The following is a 21,841-nucleotide window of genomic DNA, read 5'->3' as shown; positions in this document are numbered from 1 at the left end:
AGGTTTGAAATATATAGCGGAAAAGAAGAGCATGTAAGATTCTCGGAGGAGCCTGATCTCGGATTAGTGGGAAACACAGTAGTTCGTTTATGTCGACCACTTCCCAGGAATGAAAACCATATACTGTACTTCGACAATTATTACACAACCCTACCATTGCTACATTATTTGTCTACTCAAAGTATTCATGCATTAGGAACCATGCAAAGAAATCGGTTAGGCAAACATTGCAATCTTCCTATACAAAAAGATTGCATGAAGCCGTCTGTAACACGTGAAACTTATGAAGAACAACTTACCGACTATGAAGGTGTGGCTGTTAGTGTAACATGTTGGAAAGAAAACAAACTTGTGACACTAGCTTCCACGTATGTTGGTGCCATCAGAAGATTTGATAAGAAGGATAAAAAGCAGATCACAATTGTTTGTCCGAAAATCATCAAAGAATATAATGGATCTGGTGGATCTCATGGACAGTTTTCTTGGCGGGTACAAGATTAGAGTCAAAAGTAGAAAATGATACATTCGACTTTTTTACCATATGTTGGATATAGCTGTAATCAATTCGTGGGTGCTATACAAAAAATTTAACGAAGACAAAGAGCCAAAACTGCTGAATTTGACTGACTTCATAACAAACCTGGCTGATTCATTGTGTAGATATAGCACAAGTAGTGCCAATAAAAGAGGCAGACCATCAAATAATGTAGAAAAAAATTTAAGAACAAAAAAAAATCGTGGTCCGATAAGTTACGCAGGACGTTCGTACCGATGGAAGTGATCACTATGAACAACGATGTCATTAGAAAACAAGATGTAAATTGCCAGGATGTAAAGGGTTTTCTCGCATACAATGTACCAAATGTAAAGTTACACTTTGTCACACTAACAAAAGAAACTGACAGGAGCACATATTGTGGTAGGGGTAAACAATAGTTGCAATTTCCAAACCTACGACTGGATGCCTTCCTTCAAATAACAACTGAAGTGCGGTAAAAAATCGGTAGAACTGTTTCAAACACACAGTTGGTACTTGAGCGGGTCGGTTTTTATCTCTTTTTGCCAGTGGTGGCGGGGGGGGGGGGAACACCCCTCACCATCCCTCTCCAAAGGGGGAGTTTGGTAAAGAGAGATGAAAAAACCGATTTGTACCTTCCTTAAAAGTTGTCCTAGCTCGCTTGTCTAATATCTATATACAATCTTCACACTGCCGTACTCTAACGGAACTATCAACTCTATGCTTTCATCTACTCCATCTATCGTATAAAAATTACCACTACAGTCTGTTATTTTAAATTAGCATCTTCAACAAAAAAGAAACTGTTTTCACACATTTCATACATAAAGATAGTGTGTTGCCAAATGGCAATAATATGCGTTTGACGTTAGGCAGTGAGAACATTATTTAATCGTCTAACGCATAGTGTTGCCATTTGGCAACATACCTTGATTTTGCAAAAATAAAGTATCAAATCACATTTTAAAAGTTTTGTATCACTTGTTCAGTAATATTAAGCCGAATATTTATAACTAGAATTTTTTTCACAGCAAAATAAAAAATCATGCATTTAAGGGTTAAACATTCTGATTCACTGGACTTTGAACACTGACAATAGATTGTCAATACCAAGCCCCATTAATTTGATGCTTTGAGCAAACTTCACTGGATCTGGTCAATCATACCATTCCATGAGTGCTTGTTATTTGCTTTCAGCCTTACAATTGCTCGTAGCACAGATAGAGCGATGGATAAAGCACAAATCTGATTATCGGCAAAGTTTCATGATTCGAGTCCGTTCTGAAGCTTTTTTTTATTTTTTTTTTGTCATGAATTTTTACCCATCCTTACTAACACACTCCACATTTTTCGGTCTCCACAACCAACACTTGTGGCCCGCTGGCTGGGTGTAGCGATAGCGAGTGTGACAGTTCTAACGAAACTAGCTTCATACAATGTACAAATCAATTTCGTTGAAGAAAACAACGAATAGATTCGTAGAACAATCGAGCGATTTCGTTGCATAAACGAAATTTTATTTTCAGTGCAAGATGCAGCTGTCTTCTAACTTCCGGATTTTATTCTAACTAGATCACACCTCATCAATGCCGCCATATTCTTGTCCAACTAATATGAAAGGTATCTTCAAACTATTTGGCTCGTGATGAGTGTTCGTGGCAGTTTTTTTTTCCTCTGTTCGGGACCTAACACTACTGCGACCAGTAAATTGATCTATTGTAGTATATCCCGTGTCCTTAGTTTAGTGCATGTCGTATTACTCTATCACTATTGAGAAATGATTAAGTATTCGATTTTTTTTACAGTTGTCGCTCTTGCATTTATCTAATTGAAAGGTCCCGCTATTTATACCCTTCGGAGTGTTGAAACACCCTCCAAAGGCGCGCCCCATTGTCAGTCAAAATTGGATTCCTTAGCAACAAAATTAAGGTATGACACCGATAGTGACCATGCATCAGAACCCTAGTCTTAACCACTTCAAACTAGGGAACAACGAATAGAAGATTAGGAATTACATAGATGAAGACAACTAACTCATTTTTTTCCTTCTTTCAAGATCATCCTCGGCAGACAAAGCCGAGTCTTGTCACTATCAACAAGGCATAAAAAGTAACAAGGACTAACATGTGTTCCTTGGATTACTGAAAAATCCTGTTCCTCTAGTTTGAATTAGTCAGGACTAGGAATCGGTGGTAGATCTTACATCCCGTAACGTACCACGAAAAGGTGATCTACCCACATTACGGGGATTCGTGGCAGTTAATGTTTCGTTTTTCTTTCCATTCATATTTTTCAAGTCTGTATCTATCTCCCTGCTCCACTGTCCAGCCTAGCGATTTAACCATGACTTTACCACATTCTTTTAAATATTACTTAAACAAGCACTTGGCGATTCTAGCTAATATCCGGTATGTTAAATTTATGCAAATGAAAAGCATTCGCAGCCCCCAGCTGCCACCAACGGCTGCACAGAGTTGAACAGAAGAGGTAGCAAAGTCGAACCGGAGCTGGCGCTCATTGGTCACAATATCGTTGAAATCGTAAATTATTCACAAATGCAACCCATCTCGTTCGTAGAGCAACGGAAACCGTACTTTCTCTTTGCTCTCACTCATCTACTCAGTTAGTATATGGGCATGAGTCAATTTGAGCGAGCGGGAAATTGCAAGCATAAGCACAACCGATTAAGACTCCTTCCCTCTCCACCACCCAATAGGCAACTCACCGCCACGTGGCACTTTAAAACGCTGACCACGAAACTCGTTGTGTTCATTAATTTTTATCACGCCTGACAATGGGAACCTGAGCGGCTTCTGGCTCCACATTTTCAGTGTGAATATGGCCAGCTAAATTGCTGCACTGAATAGAAACTAATGAGCTGGTGGTTCGTCCCAGTTACCCCTGCTGATGTGCTCGAACAGCCAGCAATCATAGAGGAGTGAGTGTTGGTTTCAAATGAAGGCTTTATCCACGCTAACCACTGCCTAAATGGTTGGGTCATTTTAGTAAATCTATTATTAAAATGGGTTACCAGTGGGCAAGTTGCCGTAAAAATGTCCTACTGGGCACTGGTTATTACTGTTTAAAATCAAAGGGTAATATTTAATTAGGGGTTTGTGAGGCAGTCGATGGCTCATCGGGGCCTAATTGATTTGGTGTTCGGAAATGGAAGGAATTGCAAATTAAATTGCCACAATTTAAATCCAAATGAATGGATCACATCATTAGAGCAGTTTAAAATTACGTTTCGAATATTATGAAATTATTTTTTCTTGAGCTTCTAAAACATGATTCTATGATTGATTTAGAATCTTTTTGCAATCCGGTAATAAATGCGAAAATCAGAATCGTGGTTCCATTCATTGCAGTTAATTTATTTAACTGGCGAATTTGCGAATAAATTAGCTCCTAGAGGTGAACAATCTGTTTCTCGATTTAATTTCGTAACCAGTGCTAACCACTCCGCAAATTCCCAGCCATAATCACAGGATTAGTCTTTCCCTCGGGAAAACGGAAAGCCGGCAGCTCATAAACACCTTCATTAGTATGGAATGAAAGCGGTGAGATGCGGTGGGGGAAAGCTACTGATATTGGAAAGGTAAGCCTTCTCCTAAGCTTGCTCCGTTCTGCCTCCGAGGAAGAGCTCTTTTTTCTTCGAAGGGATTACAAAATGAATCCTTCCCAGTGGGAAAATTTCTATCCATATCTGCTGCTGTTAATAAGTGGATCAACTTCATCCAAAGCAAACCATATGGTATTGGTGATTAAACGCCATATTAACTGTGTGCTACGGATACGAACCAGTCTTCTAGATTTACAGATTAAGATCCACTACCCTCGGCAGAATCTGTTGATGATATAAAATATCAATGAAGGAGAAGGTTTTAGCAAAAAGTAACCCGCAGCTTAGAGGCTGATAACAAAAACGAGTTAATTATGTTCCAGAGTAGGAATTCAAATGTCTCTATCTCGATTAGATGAGCAGAGAAACGAAATAAAACCAATTAGCAGAAGTTACTTCTAGTCTTACCACCATGTTTGAGCGATCGTCCTGTTGTGGATGACAGTTGAACACAACATACGGGGAAGGATTTAATCGGGGGTGGAATTATTCATGTAGCCATATGTTTATTCACAGAAAAATATCGAAATTATTCTCAAACACACACCCACATTGCCGTACGACTATGGTTTGTTTGTACGGTTTCACCCGCTCTGAATCTGGTTCAGTGCAAACGTCCTGTTGATTGACTTAGTGAGTTCGACATGGGTCACGCTTTGGATGAGCGAATATGGTACACCAGATGGTAAACAGGAGTGGTCTTTGATTAATAAAACATAAGCGGACCCCAAACATCTTCCCTATCGCATGATTCACCAAGAAACGTTAGCGCCAAACTTCTCGATGGATAAATATAAATAAATTATACGCGTTCGAACATATATGCACATAAGACTTACGAATTAGCCAAATTGTCTCTTGGGATGCCGCAAATTGATGAAATTACGCAATATAAATGTTGAGAGAGGCAGAGAGCTTCGAAAAGTTCGATCAATTTATTGCAATACGCAACTGCTTATTATACATATCAGTGGAATTCAATTATTACGCCACATTTGGCGAAAATAGTGTTTAATTTTAAAATAAAAATACTCTGAACCTTTATAGCTCACCCAAAGACTTCAAACCCCAACGTCAAGTTTTTTTTTCACACCCCATTTCAAATCAACATGCAGTGCTTTCCCGATTTTGTCAGCCCCTTCTCAAATTTCAGGCTCGCACGCACCACACAGATGTTAGAAAATTTATTACATAGGGTATACGTCCCTAACCTCGGTCTAATATGCAGCCATCGATTACGTTTTTAATCATAACTCATCAATGAATTTACCTGCAAACGATATTCTACTGCTAAATGGTATGCTTAGATATGCTTATCATGTCGTTTGCTATCAGAAACCACGAAAAGTTGAAAAACTTACTTTTTTTAAGACAATAACTCACGAGGGAAATGTATGTAATATGGGTCTATTGTCCCCAAATTGGGTCTATTTATGGATGCAACTTCGTCCTATCTTGTTTGATCCTCAAAAAAACGCTCTTGGTAACGTTTTCTGATGTATTTTTTTTTATCACTATCACTGTTAACTTAATGCTCTTCATTCCTCAAAACATTTCTTAGAGAAAATTTTACGAAAACTACATTAAATCACTCAATTTAAAAATTAAAAATTAAAAATTTCGCTTATCGTCTTTTGACCGCAGAATATCTAAATCAGAACATTGTGATGTTCATTATACAGGTTTGGCAGAAAAAATCTCCCTTCCTGTTCGTTCCTTATCATCCAAATGCAAAACAACATTGTTGACGTTACTCTTATTGCTATATGCTGTCAAATGAATTTCATGGGCCATAGTTAGGAACATAGAAAAGAAATGTGTCCCTAAAGTTGGGTCCATGTTTTACTTGTGAAAACGTTGTTAAACAATTAAAATAAACATAAAATATTCAAACAGCAACTGTAAGTTTTACGTCTAGTGTGTATTATCAGGTAATTCCAATCAATAAATGCCATAATCAGGCCATTTGATGATCGTCAGTCAACCTTCCCATCTTAACCTTATAAGTCATGGCGGCTAAAAACTCCGAACATTGTGATATTCTCAACCAGTTTTATTACTTACGAGAGCTGAAAATGTATTGAAATGTTGTGATATAAATTGATTTGTGTGTGGTACACATTTATCAACCATCAGTGATCAATATTTTCCTTATTTTTTGTGTAATATTCCTTAATTAATTATTTATTTGCGTGATAGGCCGAATGAAAGGACTAGACCCACATTACATACCGTAACCCTACACTGAAAAAGTTTTCACTTTGTTTTTATTAAGAAAGCACATAGTATTTTTCCAAAAACAAAAATAATGATTTATATCTGAATATCACATAACATTAGAATTTCTATGTGCGTAATCATATAGATTTCATTGGACCCATAACGTTCATGTAATTTAGTGGTGCAATTTCCAATTATGGAATCACATGAAAGTTGTGAAATTAACATGGATATTTTCCACTGGTTATGTGTTTTATTTTATGAGTTTACATATACAGGGTGCGTGACGAATTTTTGCAGTAAATTTCAAATAGTAATTTCTCATGCTTGTGCATCATGATTTAGATATATTTGGCAGCACTGGATAGCTTATACTGTTAGGTGTAAGATTTAAACAAACAATGTTGAGTAAACGTAAGGATGTCGAAACAAGAGAGCAATCTGTCAGCCGTTGTCGCTTTGTTGCGCACCGGAGTATGCATGAAAGAAATAATTCGGTCGGTAAATGTGTCTGAAAGAACAGTGTATAATATTAAAAAAAGGCTTGGGAAAGTGGTAAGACGGAGCACCTGCTCATACTGCTAATAAAGCACAGAAATGGCTTATGGAAAATATTTCGTAAATTTGGGAGGAAGAAATTTGCCGCCCAAGCACTCCCGATATCAATCCGTTGGATTATTTTGTATAGGGTGTCGTCCAACGGGATACCAATAGAACCCCTCACACCACACTTAAGTCGCTAAAAGCTAAAATCAAGGCAGTGATGACATCTATGGATCGAAACATTTTAAAACGTGCATACTGCAGTTTCCGGAAGCGTCTAACTACAGTCGTCGAAAGGGAAGGCAATTTTTTTGAATAAATTTACTTACAACTAAATCCCTGTACATGTCCGTTGCATGGGTTTCGAACCATGTACCTTCCGATCACCAAACGCTTGCCTTGCGATCTGAGCTATCCTAGAATACATCGTATGGGCTGCTCAATATTCAATAAAAGCTTGCTTGAAGCTGAATACCTATATCAGCACTCCCGATCGTCCCAAGGTCCAGCGGAAATCATTAATTCATTCATCGTTGTTTTACATAACACCAATTCTACCTCTTCACCTTTCCAAGGAAAGGATGCTGGGTTATTTATCAAACTAAATCAATGAATTTGTTGTTGATGATTACGATTTAAAACACAAATTAAAAAAAAAAAAGGTTGAGCTTGGGATTGAGCTCGCAACCTTCTAGTTGGAAAGCGGAAACGGTAACCACTACTGTACTGATTTCGTCTTGTTGTTAGATTGAACCAGTGTTGTGGAATAATGAATCTAATACGTCGTTTATAAAGTATTTACAAAGCATGCAATTAAAACATGGGCGCATAGTGGTATAAGAGCTATTTAGCTGACTGTATTCACCTTTGTACAGAAATATTGTAAAGTAATGAATCTAATAATGTAGCTAGAAAACATATATAAGACGTCTGATAAAGCATTTTTATCAAATCAATTGAAAACAGTCGAATTAAAGCGTCAATTATGTGCAAATTACACTTACTCAATTTGTTATTAAATCAAACTTTTGGTTCTGAATCAGGGAGGCAATCAACGTTTATAAAGCTTTTATTAAGTAAATTAATCATATCAGAGCAAACAGTGGAATAAAGGCGCATCTGTCGATCTCAATGAGCTTTTTTCAGCACATAATTAAACGTCATGTTTTATTCAGCTTTGTACACTGCTATACATCATTTATTCAATATGTATGCTTATTTAAAGGGTGATACGGTCAAAATTTGGTCAATATCAACTTGACGTATTTCTTTCAATTTTGCATTTAAAAAACCTGAACACCCCTCATTTTGAAGGTGTGTGTGTGTAGAATGTTGCTCCTATTTTGATTTTGGAATTCACTCTTCAGTTGTCAAAATGCCGTCCAAGCAAGAAGAGCAGCGTATCAAAATTTTGCTCGCGCATCGCGAAAATCCGAGCTACTCGCACGCAAAGTTGGCAAAATCGCTAAAAGTTGCCAAATCAACCGTTACAAATGTAATTAAAGTGTTTGGGGAACGTTTGTCGACAGCCAGGAAGTCTGGATCGGGGAGAAATCGAAAACCGGAAGCCGCTGAGACGACAAAGAGAGTTGCCGGTAGTTTCAAGCGAAACCCTAACCTCTCTCTCCGAGATGCCGCAAATAAGCTGGGTGTATCGTCTACAACCATGCATCGAGCCAAAAAACGAGCCGGACTATCGACTTACAAGAAGGTAGTGACTCCAAATCGCGATGATAAACAAAATACGACGGCCAAAGCGCGATCCCGGAGGCTGTACACGACGATGCTGACGAAGTTTGACTGCGTGGTAATGGACGACGAAACCTACGTCAAAGCCGACTACAAGCAGCTTCCGGGACAGGAGTTTTATACGGCAAAAGGAAGGGGAAAGGTAGCAGATGTTTTCAAGCACATGAAACTGTCAAAGTTCGCAAAGAAATATCTGGTTTGGCAAGCCATCTGTACCTGTGGCTTGAAAAGCAGCATTTTCATAGCTTCCGGGACTGTCAACCAAGAAATTTACGTGAAAGAGTGTTTGAATAAACGTCTGCTGCCTTTTCTGAAGAAACACGGTTGTTCCGTACTGTTTTGGCCGGATTTGGCATCTTGCCATTACGGTAAAAAGGCCATGGAGTGGTACGCCGCCAACAACGTGCAGGTGGTTCCCAAGGACAAGAACCCTCCCAACACGCCAGAGCTCCGCTCAATTGAGAAATACTGGGCTATTGTCAAGCGGAACCTAAAGAAGACCAAAAAAACTGCTAAGGGCGAGCAGCAGTTCAAGGCAAACTGGCTTTCTGCGGCGAAGAAGGTGGACAAGGTGGCTGTACAAAATCTTATGGCAGGGGTCAAGCGTAAGGCCCGGCAATTCGGATTTGGAAAAGCGGAAGTCTAACTGAATATTTTTCCTGAATTTTATACTAATTGAACTTGAAAAAGAAATTTAATTTGATTTTTTAAATAAACGATTTCACCGATTTACACGCGTTTTCCCTTGACCAAATTTTGACCGTATCACCCTTTATGTATTTGGGCTCACTGGTAACCGCCGAAAATGAGAGAGAGAAATTCAAAAACGCATTATGGCAGGGAATCGTGCCTACTTTGGACTCCGGAGGACGCTCCGGTCGAATAAAATTCGCCGCCGCACGAAGTTGACTGTCTACAAAACGCTGATTAGACCGGTGGTCCTTTACGGCCACGAGACCTGGACTAAAGGGCGAACACGAAATTATTGCGACACATTCAACAGGGCATAACTTTTTTACCATTGGGTAAAAATCAACCAAATTTTGCACACTTTCTCATTGATGTGTATTGTGTACATGCTGTCAAACTCGAAGTCGTGTTTTTCGATTCAACGAAAATGGAGGTGAACCAACGCGAGTTGAGAGAACAAATTCTTTCCAAACACCTGGAATTTCCTGACCTGTCGCACCGGCAGTTGGGAAAAATGTTGAACATTCACCATTCAACCGTCTCCAGCGTGTTGAAGCGGTTCCAGGAGCGGTTGACGTTGGACCACGGCAAAGGAGCTGGAAGAAAACTGGGACCGGAGAACAAAAAGACGGAGGGGAAGGTGAAGCGGATGATTAAAGCAAATCCCAACGTCTCAAGCCGTGATTTGGTTAAAAAGATCGGCATGTCGCAGAGCTACGTCCAGAATGCAAAGAAGAGAGCTGGACTACATACATACAAGGTACAGAACTTCCCAAACCGCGATGAGCGGCAACAATCGACGGCTAAAACTCGGGCCCTTGGTGTTTTCGAACGGAAGGTGTTGCGTACCATCTATGGTGGAGGGCAGATGGATGACGGAACGTGGAGGAGGCGAATGAACCAAGAATTGCACCAGCCGATGGGAGAACCATCCATTGTCCACATTGCAAAAATTGGGCGACTACGGTGGGCTGGGCACGTCGTAAGAATGCCGTACGACGACCCAGTGAAAATGGTTCTAGAAAGCGACCCAACAGGAACAAGAAGAAGAGGCGCGCAGCGGGCAAGGTGGATCGACCAAGTAGAAGGTGACCTGCGGACCCTTCGCAGACTACGAGGCTGGCGAACTGTGGCCATGGATCGAGTAGAGTGGAGACGACTTCTTCGGACAGCACAGGACAACAAGGCCTTAGCCTGATTGGTAAGGTAAGTAAGCTTATTTATGACTTGGAATTATTTGTTGGGTTTGCTCTCACTATGCAATCGGCCTTATGCTCGTTTCATAAAAATGGGTTTAGTAGATAAAATACATATTTCTTAAATTGTACGAAACATACGCCTTTCTTGTCAGGTAGTTGTTTATTAATTTATTTGATAAGGCTCAATCGAATAAACTTTACAGATCCGAGGATTCTTGTTCACTATACAATACATCTTAAAAGTATAGTAAAAAGGTACAACACAATAAACTCTTTATCTTCCGCTATCCAATAAGCCTCCTCCATCAGAACGGGATCCACTTCCAGTGGTTTCATTGTATGGCAGTATCGCCAACGGGGGTCAGAGCGCTTCCATTGCAGCAATGGACGCAAAACGTGGTCAGTAGACTGATGCAAAATTTCAAATTTTCGCTCCACAGTGCTTAAACGGTTCCAAATTGGGTCATGCATAGCCTCCCAAAATTTGAACTACTTTAGTAAGAAACTGACTTGGCACAAACCATTTCAAGTTTATAAGGACATTACTATGGGAAACCAAATGTTTTGTTCATATCCATCTAACAATTCACCATATCGTTTTGCTTTAAACAATGATAATTGAGCTCGTAGCAAGTTTTCTCAGCTACAACTTTGTTCAAAACCACTTTTCGACATAATGTAAGTGTAGAGAATAGGACAAATATATCGGTTGTTATGCTGACATTCATTAGAGATCGATAGTAGGCGAAATATATTGTTTGAGGTAAAGAAAATGATCGGTGAAATCAATAGTAGGCTAGTTGATAAAAAGTACACAATAAATCAGTCTTAAGAGTGAGTTCGTAACGAACGAAAGCAAAAAAATAAAAAGTCGTCTGTTTAGTGAAAACTAGAAAAAAAGAAAGAAGGTTCCAGATAAAGCCGCTTGGAAATGGATGGTCCAGAAATCGAGTCCGGTCACGACATTGACACAAGCCACTAATGTCTTATGATTATGCTCAATCAACTGTTCAGCAGGTAGCATAGGTGTTTCTGGTGCGAAGAATAGAGCATCAATATCATGTCTACTATGTCACACTGCAGAATACAGTGTTGCCCACAGAACAGCTGCTTGATCATGCCATAAGATTATCAATCTCTTAAACAATTAATAACAATTTAATTTGGCATTTGGCTTAAAAACTATATTACGCAAAGTTGTAGCTTAGAAATTTTCCCGTAAGATTAGTTATAGAAATTTTCGAAAAAGCCATATAGAAAATGGGTAGAAAACAATTAAAAAAAGTTTGGTTTTCCTATAGTAATTTCCATATAAACTTCGAATAGTTTGTGCCAAGTCAGTTTCCCACCAAATGAGTTGAAATTTTGGGAGGCTAAGCAGGACCCAATTTGGAACCGTTTAAGCACTGTGGAGCGAAAATTTGAAATTTTGCATCAGTCTACTGACCACGTTTTGCGTCCATTGCTGCAATGAAAGCGCTCTGACCAACGTTGGCGATACAGGCATACAATGAAACCACTGGAAGTGGATCCCGTTCTGATGGAGGAGGCTTATTGGATAGCGGAAGAAAAAGAGTTTATTGTGTTGTACCTTTATACTATAGTTTTAAGATGTATTGTATAGTGACCAGATTTGAAACCGTTTGAGCACTGTGGAGCGAAAATTTCAAGTCAGCACTTCCACACTCATCACGAAACGGTTGCTTTCCAAAGTCGACGACGCATCGACCGAAAGCACTGCTGATGAAGAACAATGAGAAGGACCACACAATGGTTGATCACGTGTCACACATCGAGAGTGGCCTGCTTCTGTCGACAGCCGAGTGAACACTCATATTGCCTGTCATCTGGCAAGCTGAATTTCGTAAGAACAAGCAAATTGCTGCACAGCAAAAATAATAATTTTAATATCATATCAAAGTGGATGCACTTCAAGCGTGTCAAAAATATGGTGTAATATTACTTGCCAAAAAGAACAAAATTATCATTAATACAGTTCATGAACTGACATTAAGTTAATTTTACTGCATTTCCGGAAAGATTTAAGATTTGGGCGTAATTACTTTTGTAAACAAACACGTTAATCACCGATTTATCACGAATACAAGCTCAATATTGTAAACAAACTATATCAAATGACAGAGCAATCAATCCTCTATCTGATTGTGCTATTATTTTTGTGAATGCTGGTGGCCATGAAGAGGGAATTGCTAAGTTGATGTTGGTGTTCTAATTACAATAACACAGCTAAAAAAGTAGTGTGAATTTCCGGTACTATGTTTAGCATTAGCATTAGAATTTAGCAAGTTGCACAAATTCGTAGGTAGTACATGTCTTAGACCATTTTATGTGGGTATTGCCACCTCCGTGCGTTACCGTATTGACCGAGATATGGGATTGATCTCAGCCTTTTAAATGGAAACAGTATCTCCAATAATCTAGAACTGTCCTGGCAACGTCCTTGCAACAGCTGGAGATGGGAAGGATTTTTAGTTGGACACTTACTAAATAGATACCGTATGTGTGATAATGTTTGCACCATCGTACAAATAAGGTTCCCGTTTCACCTGTGCATACAATCCCTTGGTTTTCTTTGCATGCACGTAACCTATAGCTCATACCGTAGTAGGCTGTGTATAAAATAAAATGATTTACTTAGTTTGACAGTTGCACCATGACGAAGTGGCAGCGTATTCGTGATTTTTCCCACGCGCAAATGTCGCAAAAAGACATTTCAATCGCCGTGAGAGTGTCCCGGTGGACCGTCAAAGGGGTTTTAGATTGAGAAAAGAAAGGACAACTATCCGCGAAGGTGGCCACAGCTCGTCCGAGGTCAGCTCGGGTTCCGAGGGTTATCGCTGCTATCAAAAGGAAGATTTGGGTGAATCCAGTGCGTTCAATAAGGTAAATGGCAATGCAACACGGGATCAGTGACTTTACGGCACGGAAGATCGTAAAGGAAGATTGCGGGGCGAAGTCGAGGGCACGGAAAAAAAAACTCACATAATTACCAACCGCATCCGGGAGCTACGAGTCGAACGATGCAAGAAAATCTTGAACTTCCTTAAGCGAAAAAATCCGGTAGTCCTGTTCACCGACGAGAGCATGTTTACCGTCGATCCCGCATCAAATTCCAGAACCGACCGGTATATTAATTCTCTTCCGGTAAAAGACGTTGCCGACGAGCACAAGAACGTGTATCTGACCAAGCATCCTACTAGCGTTATGCTGTTTGGATTGGTGGCTTCCGATGGCAAAAAAAATGGACCCGGTGGAGGTCAACACGGAAGTCTACATCGGGATTTTAAGTAAGTATGTTCTTCCGGGGATCAAAGAACAGTACGGTCCGAAGCCAAATGTTGTTTTTCAACAAGATGGGACTCTGTGCCACACCTCGAACCGCACTCAGAAGTGGTTGCAGGAACATCTTCCGTTCTGGGCGTAGGATATGTGGCCGCCATCCAGCATATGGCGCGTCATGAAGGCCAAGGCCTGTTCTAAGCGCCCCCCGAGTACATCAAGCCTCAGACAAACATTGACCCGTACCTGGAGAGAAATGGATCTAGACTACATTATTAGAACCTGCCGTATATTCCGAGGGCGTGTAGAGGCCGTAATTGCAGCAACGAGAAACTCGATCTATGATTAGCATAGTTTAAAACTCTGAGAAACATCCCCATTTGAATAAATAAAAAAAAACTCGAAAACGAAATTTATGAGATTTATTTTTATTTTGGCATTGCTCAATGGTGCAAACCAAGGTTGCAAAGACTCATTTCAGCTAAAATAATGTTTTTCGGAATAATAAAACCAAAAGATGGTATGATGGCATGCTTTACTTATAACTTACAAGAAGAGGTTACAAAGTATGCGTTGGAAACATAAAACCTGTAAATTTTGCTTTCTATGAGTCACAATCAGCGATTTGCTGATCGCTGAGTGAGTGAGTGAGTGAATGAGTGAGTTTGTGAAAAATCGCTGATTGTGACTCTCATGAAGTGAAATAAACAGGTTTAATATGTCAAACACATTCTTTGCAACCTCTTCTTGTATCCTACCAATTCAAAATTTGATCATGGCATCTAATTATTTCATAATTTATAAAAACATTGTTTTAGCTGAAATGAGTCTTTGCAACCTTGGTGCAAACATTATCACGCATACGGTATGTAGAGAATTCTACGACCTCTCATAAGAGTCACAGGAGTTTGGTGGTTTCTTAGTGGGGAGGGTAAGGGTAAACGTTGCATGGCAGATTTACGATAGCATTGGTTATGTTATATTTATGTGTCAAAATAAAGTAAACGTGTATGTGTGTATCTGTATGAGTGTCTGTGTGAGTGTTTTAATTAATAAAAATCGATACCTTTCACCAATTTTGTGATGATGAAAGCTGCTTCTTGCTCTATTTGAATTCCTTTAAGTTGGGTTTAGACTAGGTAAGTCAAATGATCAACTCAGTTGAATTCAATTGGCTTGAAAAGTTGAGCCTGGTTCAACTTTTTTCAATTCAAGTGAGTTGATCAAGTCAGTTGAATGGCATGGTTTACACGTTCAATTTGCGTTCAAGTCAGTTGAATTCAACTGACTTGATCAATTGACTTGTCCTGTTTTATGGTAAATTCATGGGATTCCATTGGGTCTTGATAACAATGCATTTACAGGATGAGAGAAGGAAGGCACCATTTTATTGTTCACTTAATGTATTTTATTGTATTGTATTACTCATATACATCAAAATTAAGCAGATGACAACAATAATACAACATTATATGCATATAATTATTATACAGGTCCCCTTTTTAGACTAGATGCTACCAACGATCAATGATTATAAATAACAAAACTAAATTTTTGTTACATTACATGATATACTATTACTATTACCTTAATATTTCAGTAACCCAAGCAAGTCATCGAAATTAATATGAAGCTGATGAAGCAGAGGAAATAACAACATTAAATAATATGTTATGTATATAATTATTAAGCAGGTTAATTCTCGTCATGTTAGTTATCCATCACAATTTTTAGCATTATTGTTAGTATCATTCGAGAAAATACATTTAATTGCCTTATATATCCTATACATTTCAGTGTTGCATCCACCCGCCATTGTGAGCTGAGGAGGTATAGAGCTGCATCTTAGTATATGTAAAATACTTCTTTATTGCAGTAACAACTATATTATCCACATAAATGTATTCCATTATGCCATATGTTAATGTTCTGATATATTCTTTCTCCATAGCATATATTTTCATATATTTCATTATATAAATAAATAATGGGTTGGGAGGGAGCATCAGGGTATCATTCAAACTGAAACTGGACGATGGTATGATTGACAGCTGGAGTCTAGGAGAGAATAAACACTATCATTTTCTTTATCCTACCGATTCGATTGTGGTGATGTGAATTCTACTCCAACAGTTTCAGGGCGATTGACGCGCCCTTCTTAACAAACCATCCAGTAGGAAGCTTAATAAGTATTGCGAATTGTGTTATTCGATTTGTTGGAGCGTATCGTTGGAAGGAGATTCTTAAATTCCCGTGGATTTCGCGTAAGTGTCTCTGCTTACGGGTCCACCCTTCCGTTTTTGGCCCTTCATACAGCGATATAGTGAATTCAGATCGGTAGCTCAAATTGATCTTGCTAATAAGTGGAGCTGCATCCAAGACAAGTCTTGAAAGGATGGTGGCTACCTTACATACATACATACAATTCATGGGATTCCATTGGGTTGGGCTTCTAGCCAGTTTCAAAATTTTCCAGATTTAGCAGACCTTTCTTCGTCATTGGCAATTCTTGAAAACCTTCTGTGTAACATCGTACTAAACCCCAACCGAAACTACCCGAAACACGAAAAACCGGAATAAAATCAATATATTTGACGAGAGAGAAAAAATCACATCCAGCTTCGAACACCGCACACTTCGATCGTGGAAATTTCCGTTACTATGATGCACATAAATGAAGCGTCATATATCATACGTGTTTACATGATAGATCGTGTAAATTTATGGACATGTCATGAAATATTCCATATATCGCAGTGCAGTTTCGAACACATTCGGATACGCTTTCATAGTTTTCGGCTACATTTGCCGGATTAGCGCTGGCACTCTGCCTCCCGGACGGTTATAGGTACGTGTGTGATTGGTGATTTTCTCGCTTTCCGAGAAGTTTTAGAATCGAGAAAAAAACATGATTCATCATGTTAGCAAGCATCAGTCCTGAGATTTTACGCTGCCTGCATTGTTTGATTTTTTGAAATTTGTGGCATCGTGAGTGATAATTTTAATTTCAGTTTATTTACGCGGTGATGATGTTGGTTCGTTTGCAACTATTTTTGAAAAAAATTGAGTGTTTTCGATCGAAAGGGGAAAGTGCTGATAATGTGTCCGTCGCGAGTTTTGATGGTGATTCGGTAGCCGATGTTGCCGTGAGTCAGCGAGTTTACGGCTTACAAAAGTGCTCGTCTGCTGGTCTCCCGCCAGTGTCGGAGATTGTGAGAAAGCTAAAGGATGCCTCGCTGGATACACCCAAGACTGGACGGGCGGTAGCTGGTGGCCGTTAACGGAACCTGGAACCCCACTAGACGCAAATCTCCTCCCAGGTGACCATGGCAATGCAAGAAAAATTGTTTTCGTTGAAGGAAGTATTACAACAAAGGTAATTGCTATTAGATATTTTTGCAAACAGTGACAGATAGCAGACATTTAGCTCGAGTGGAGGTGTTATATCCTAGACAAATGGTAAGTTATAAATTCGCTGTTGTCGTCGTCGTAGGCACCGTCGTAGTCGCTGTCGTAATCGCCGTCGTAGTCGTCGTAGGCAGTACCGTTAGTATATTTAAAATTAACCATCAGCCGGTGAAACTATATGAATTATCGCGTATTTGTTGTTATTTTTGTTCACTACATACCAAGTGAGGGCTTAATCATGCTTTGCCGTGGAGTGTTGTGGTTTTGAGATGCTCGATAGCCCTAGAGGGATCGATTTTGCTTAATGAGCAGAATATCATGGGTTTAGTCCCAAGCTCTCGCACAACATAACAGAACACAAAAATATCAAGTATCATTCGAGCTAAAAATATTTCTTTGCATAATATAACCTGGAAATTTCAGGGTTACATCTTCCTTATTTTGGGAGCTGAGGAGACATAGAACTGCATCATATTGTATCTAAAATAATTATTATGTTCATTGCAGAATACCAGTTTTTTTATCCTTATAAATGGATTTTCATTTTTACGTATTTTAATGTTCTGATATATTTCATTTCTCCATTACATATATTTACTATACATAAATAAATACTGGGTTGAGAGGGAGCATCAGGGTATCATTTGACCTGGAACTGGACGATTGGAGTGGTATGACAACCGGAGTCTAGGAGGGAATAAACACTATCATTTTCTTTATCCTACCGATTCGATTGTGATGGTGTGAATTCTACTCCAACAGTTTCAAGGAGATTGACTCGCCCTTCTTAACAAACCATCTTGTAGGAAGCTTAATAAGTATTGCGAATTGCGTTATTCGATATTGTGAATTCAGATCGGTAGCTCAAATTGATCTTGCTATTAAGTGGAGCTGCATACAAGACAAGATCTTCGAAGGGATGGTGGCTACCTTACATACATTACATGTCATGAAATATTCCATATATTGTATGCAACATTTCTAACAAGCTGATAATTTACGTGAAAAGAAAGTTTACATGTTTGCAGGCATGGATGTTTACAACAGCAGTAAAATTCAGATTTTTTTTTCTGTGAAGGGATGGCCTTTAATCTGGTGCGGGGAAATCATTCTTCATGGAAGGGTGCGGAGGCTAGTTGTTCGTTCACAATACGAAATAAAATCAGTAGCGAGTGTGGCATTTATAGTAAAACTAGCTTCATAAAAAGTACGCATCTATATCATAGCAGATAACAAAGACTGGGTGCATTGATCAAAGGAACGATTTCTTTGTATAAGCGTTACTTTATTTCTAGTGCTCTAACTTTTGAGCTCTAAATTATATGATTACCGAAAGTCAGCTAAAGTCATACCCATCCGGAAATCTGGGAAGGGTTTTTCCTCTCCTTCCAACTATAGATCTATCAGCCTTCTCTCAGGATTATCAAAGCTCTTTGAAAAATCAAATATTCGACGACTTCCTACATCTGTCGACGAAAATATGTCTTAATCGAGGAGCAGTTTGACTAACTGGCATTGTTTAACGTTGAAAACAATTGGATAATGTCTGGCATGACCTCGTGTAAGTAAGTGTTTTAATGAAAAAAAAACTAGTCATATTATTGGTCTACAGTACTTTTGTGAATACTTAAATGCTATATACGACGACGATATAGCATAATTAAAAATCGAATCAAGTTTTATCATATTATATCTCCATCTTATCAAACTTTTTAGATGTTACAAACCAACAAACAAGCTGGATAAACAAATGTTCATTTATTCATATTGAAAATATAATTTCCAAAAGTTGATTTAAAATTATGTATACAATATAATCTGGGAAGAGACGGGCTCGGATTACTGGTAAGCATCAATCCTCTCACGATAAAGGTCATGAGTTTAAATCTCATCCCGGATAGTTAAGTCACGAATGATCTAAAATGTGTTAAAGTGACCATAATACCATACACACTTGAAAAATTTCATGTAAATTTAAATCTTTTTAGATGTACTCAAAAGAAGCAGCTTAATCGACCTAAATTTACGTCTTTTCTTAAATTACTCGAACCACAAACTGAAGACATATTTTTACATGTCGTGACGTAAATTTCTGTCACTGGTGCGCATTTTTACTGATTTTGATAGTTTTTCAAAATCCTGCAATTTTACATCTTTTAGACATAATTTTCCTTTGAAAGGCAGTCATCGCATACCTATAGTCAGAAAGACAGCAAAAGTTGTCTGTTGTATAGTTATATTGATTAAATGATTTCACCAAATCAATATATAGCAATCGAATACCAAAATATTTGTGTATTATCCGGAAGCATCTTCAATCTACATCCGAAGTATATCCACAAATTCTGCATACATATCCTAATAAAATTGTTATGGTAATTTTGCTTAAAGATGTGTTCCGGGTATCATCCAAACCGTTTGTAGAATAGTCTAATCATTTGGGTTACCATTCGGTTATGGTATGTTTTTATTAGGGTATCGCCGTCAGTAAAAAAAATCAGAAAAAATTCCCATCCCATTCATTAATTTTGAATTCCTTTGCATCCCTATCAATGGCTTTGCAAGATATCCTGATTATCCCTGATTATGCTTATTTCAAACTGTTCCTTTCTCCCCATTTGCATTCCATCACAGCGCTTCCAAGTATTTTTTGAAATAAAATACATTGCAACGAACACTCATTTTTTTCACTACCGTACCGTAACACGATAAAACTGCGGCGTGCGTTGCCGATGACGATCGAAGCTTCACTTACTGCTTTCAGGTGCTTTGTCACCGAGGTTAGGCATCATGTAATTTTACATCTATTCGGACATAAAAATCTGTCACGAATTTACTTTTCAGTTTTCGGTCATGTAATTTTAGGTTTTTTGACACCTAATTTTTAAAGCATGACATATTTTTCAGAAGTTGATGTGATATTCAGTCATAAGAAGCTATTTCACATCTAGGTGTGTTTATTATTAAATGTCGACCTTTATTTTTTTGAAGTGCGTCTATGTGCACATAAAATTAAGTCGTTTATAGAATTACATGACAAGAAAATTAGATCATACGTCAATTCAAGCTCGTGTAATTTTCAGTTTTTTTTAGAGTGTACCATAATACTGAGGCATGAAAGTCTACGCAGGCTTTAGGGGTGGAGGAGGGGTTTCAGAAAAGTCTACTGTAGTCTACAAGGGGGAGTTGGGAGGTCTTAAGAATTATCTAATTTTGATTTTCGTACATTAGAAATAACTATTTTTACACCAGACGTAATCTATCTTTGACGTAAATTTTGGAACGAACACAAACATGTCATGTAAAATTAAGTGTTCAATTGATTCTTATATCATAAAGGCATGTATCGGTCTCACAGCACCGAAATTTACACGGCTTCTTTCATAGCGAAATCCCACTATTAACGTAAAAACAATGCAAGAAGAAATAACTAATGATGTTTGCGGTAACCGACTAGTAAACGAAAAAAAAGTACAATGAATGGAACCGTCGTTTCTTGAATCGTCGGAATATTAAAAAAAAACAGGTTCTGGTCCAACTCGTTTTGACAGTGCAAAATCCTCCCATATTTTCCCTTGTTCCCTTTTTACCAGATTAGGGGAAAGCTTTTTTTTCACTTACCGAATATTCTCGATGCTGTACTACACCCCAACGAAACCAAGATTAATCCACAGTAAATGATTCCTAGATTAGTGCTGGCTCCACGAAGGCTCATTTTGCTTCCTTGTTGTGTACTATCTTCGTAACCCCCAAACACCTTTTATCTACTAACACTACCACTACCGTTGGTTTGCTGCTTTCGCTAGCTATGTAGAAACACAACAAACAACCATGCTACTGCTGCATTTGGCAGTAAATCTTATGCACCCTGCCTTACGCCACTTTCCCTAGGAACTGTGTGTGTCACATTCACAATGCAATGATGCAACCAGCTTCTCTAGATTTTCATTCGGGTACCCTGGTCGTCTCCAGAATTGCTTCCATCATTATCTCCCCGGAAAAACACACCTACGCAAATGACGATCCCCTTTGCTAGGACGTTGTCGTTGTCGTCGTCGTTTTAACGACAGCACACTAATGAATATCAATTGTGTATGTTTCGGTTATGGTTTCCCCCTGTGAAGGCTCCCACACTGCAGTCGCTCAGCTCAGTATCACTCTAATCGAATCCTATTGTTGTTTTGCAACAAACGGTGAAGATTCCGGTTTTGTCAGTCGGACAATTTCTGCTAACACATGGTACATTCAGTTGCCGTGAAATTCACCATTCTATGTAATTACATGCGGAAGGGTTGATTGAACTTCCGCTGCAGACCCTCGGTGAAATTTAAATGACGGAAATGCAATTACATGCCCCACACTGGCATCTCTCAGCAAAGGTTGTAGCTGGTAAAATATGTACACTCTGCTTCAAATCACGTCACACATCATCATCATTTATTCTTTATTTACCACCCACGGGACAAAAGCTCGCAATAATTGCTTTATTCACTCGTGCCGAAAGCGACTGTTTAATCCTCGCACCCGCACTCACTCTCACACTTCCGATTTTCCTCTTCACGGCGTCACGGTAGAACGTTTTTCTGATTCTTC

General features: G+C 38.8%; 1 protein-coding gene across 1 annotated transcript in view; it reads right to left on the bottom strand.

The window, feature by feature from the left end:
* The window catches only part of LOC135698486 (protein sidekick-1-like), a 368,678-nt gene extending 347,153 nt beyond the window's left edge, over positions 1-21,525 (bottom strand). Inside the window, exon 1 of the mRNA XM_065218489.1 lies at positions 20,870-21,525. Within this exon, the coding sequence (XP_065074561.1) occupies positions 20,870-20,963 (94 nt within the window). The 5' untranslated portion in view covers positions 20,964-21,525. The remainder of the gene's footprint in view (positions 1-20,869) is intronic.
* Positions 21,526-21,841: the final 316 nt, after the last annotated feature.

This window comes from Ochlerotatus camptorhynchus, unplaced genomic scaffold (assembly GCF_037179485.1).
Source record: "Ochlerotatus camptorhynchus isolate MF236.1 unplaced genomic scaffold, CSIRO-AGI_Acam_v1.1 ptg000087l, whole genome shotgun sequence".
NCBI classification, from domain to species: Eukaryota; Metazoa; Arthropoda; class Insecta; order Diptera; family Culicidae; genus Ochlerotatus; species Ochlerotatus camptorhynchus.
The sequence above is the reverse complement of the archived record's forward strand: the minus strand, read 5'-3'. Positions and strand labels throughout refer to the sequence as shown.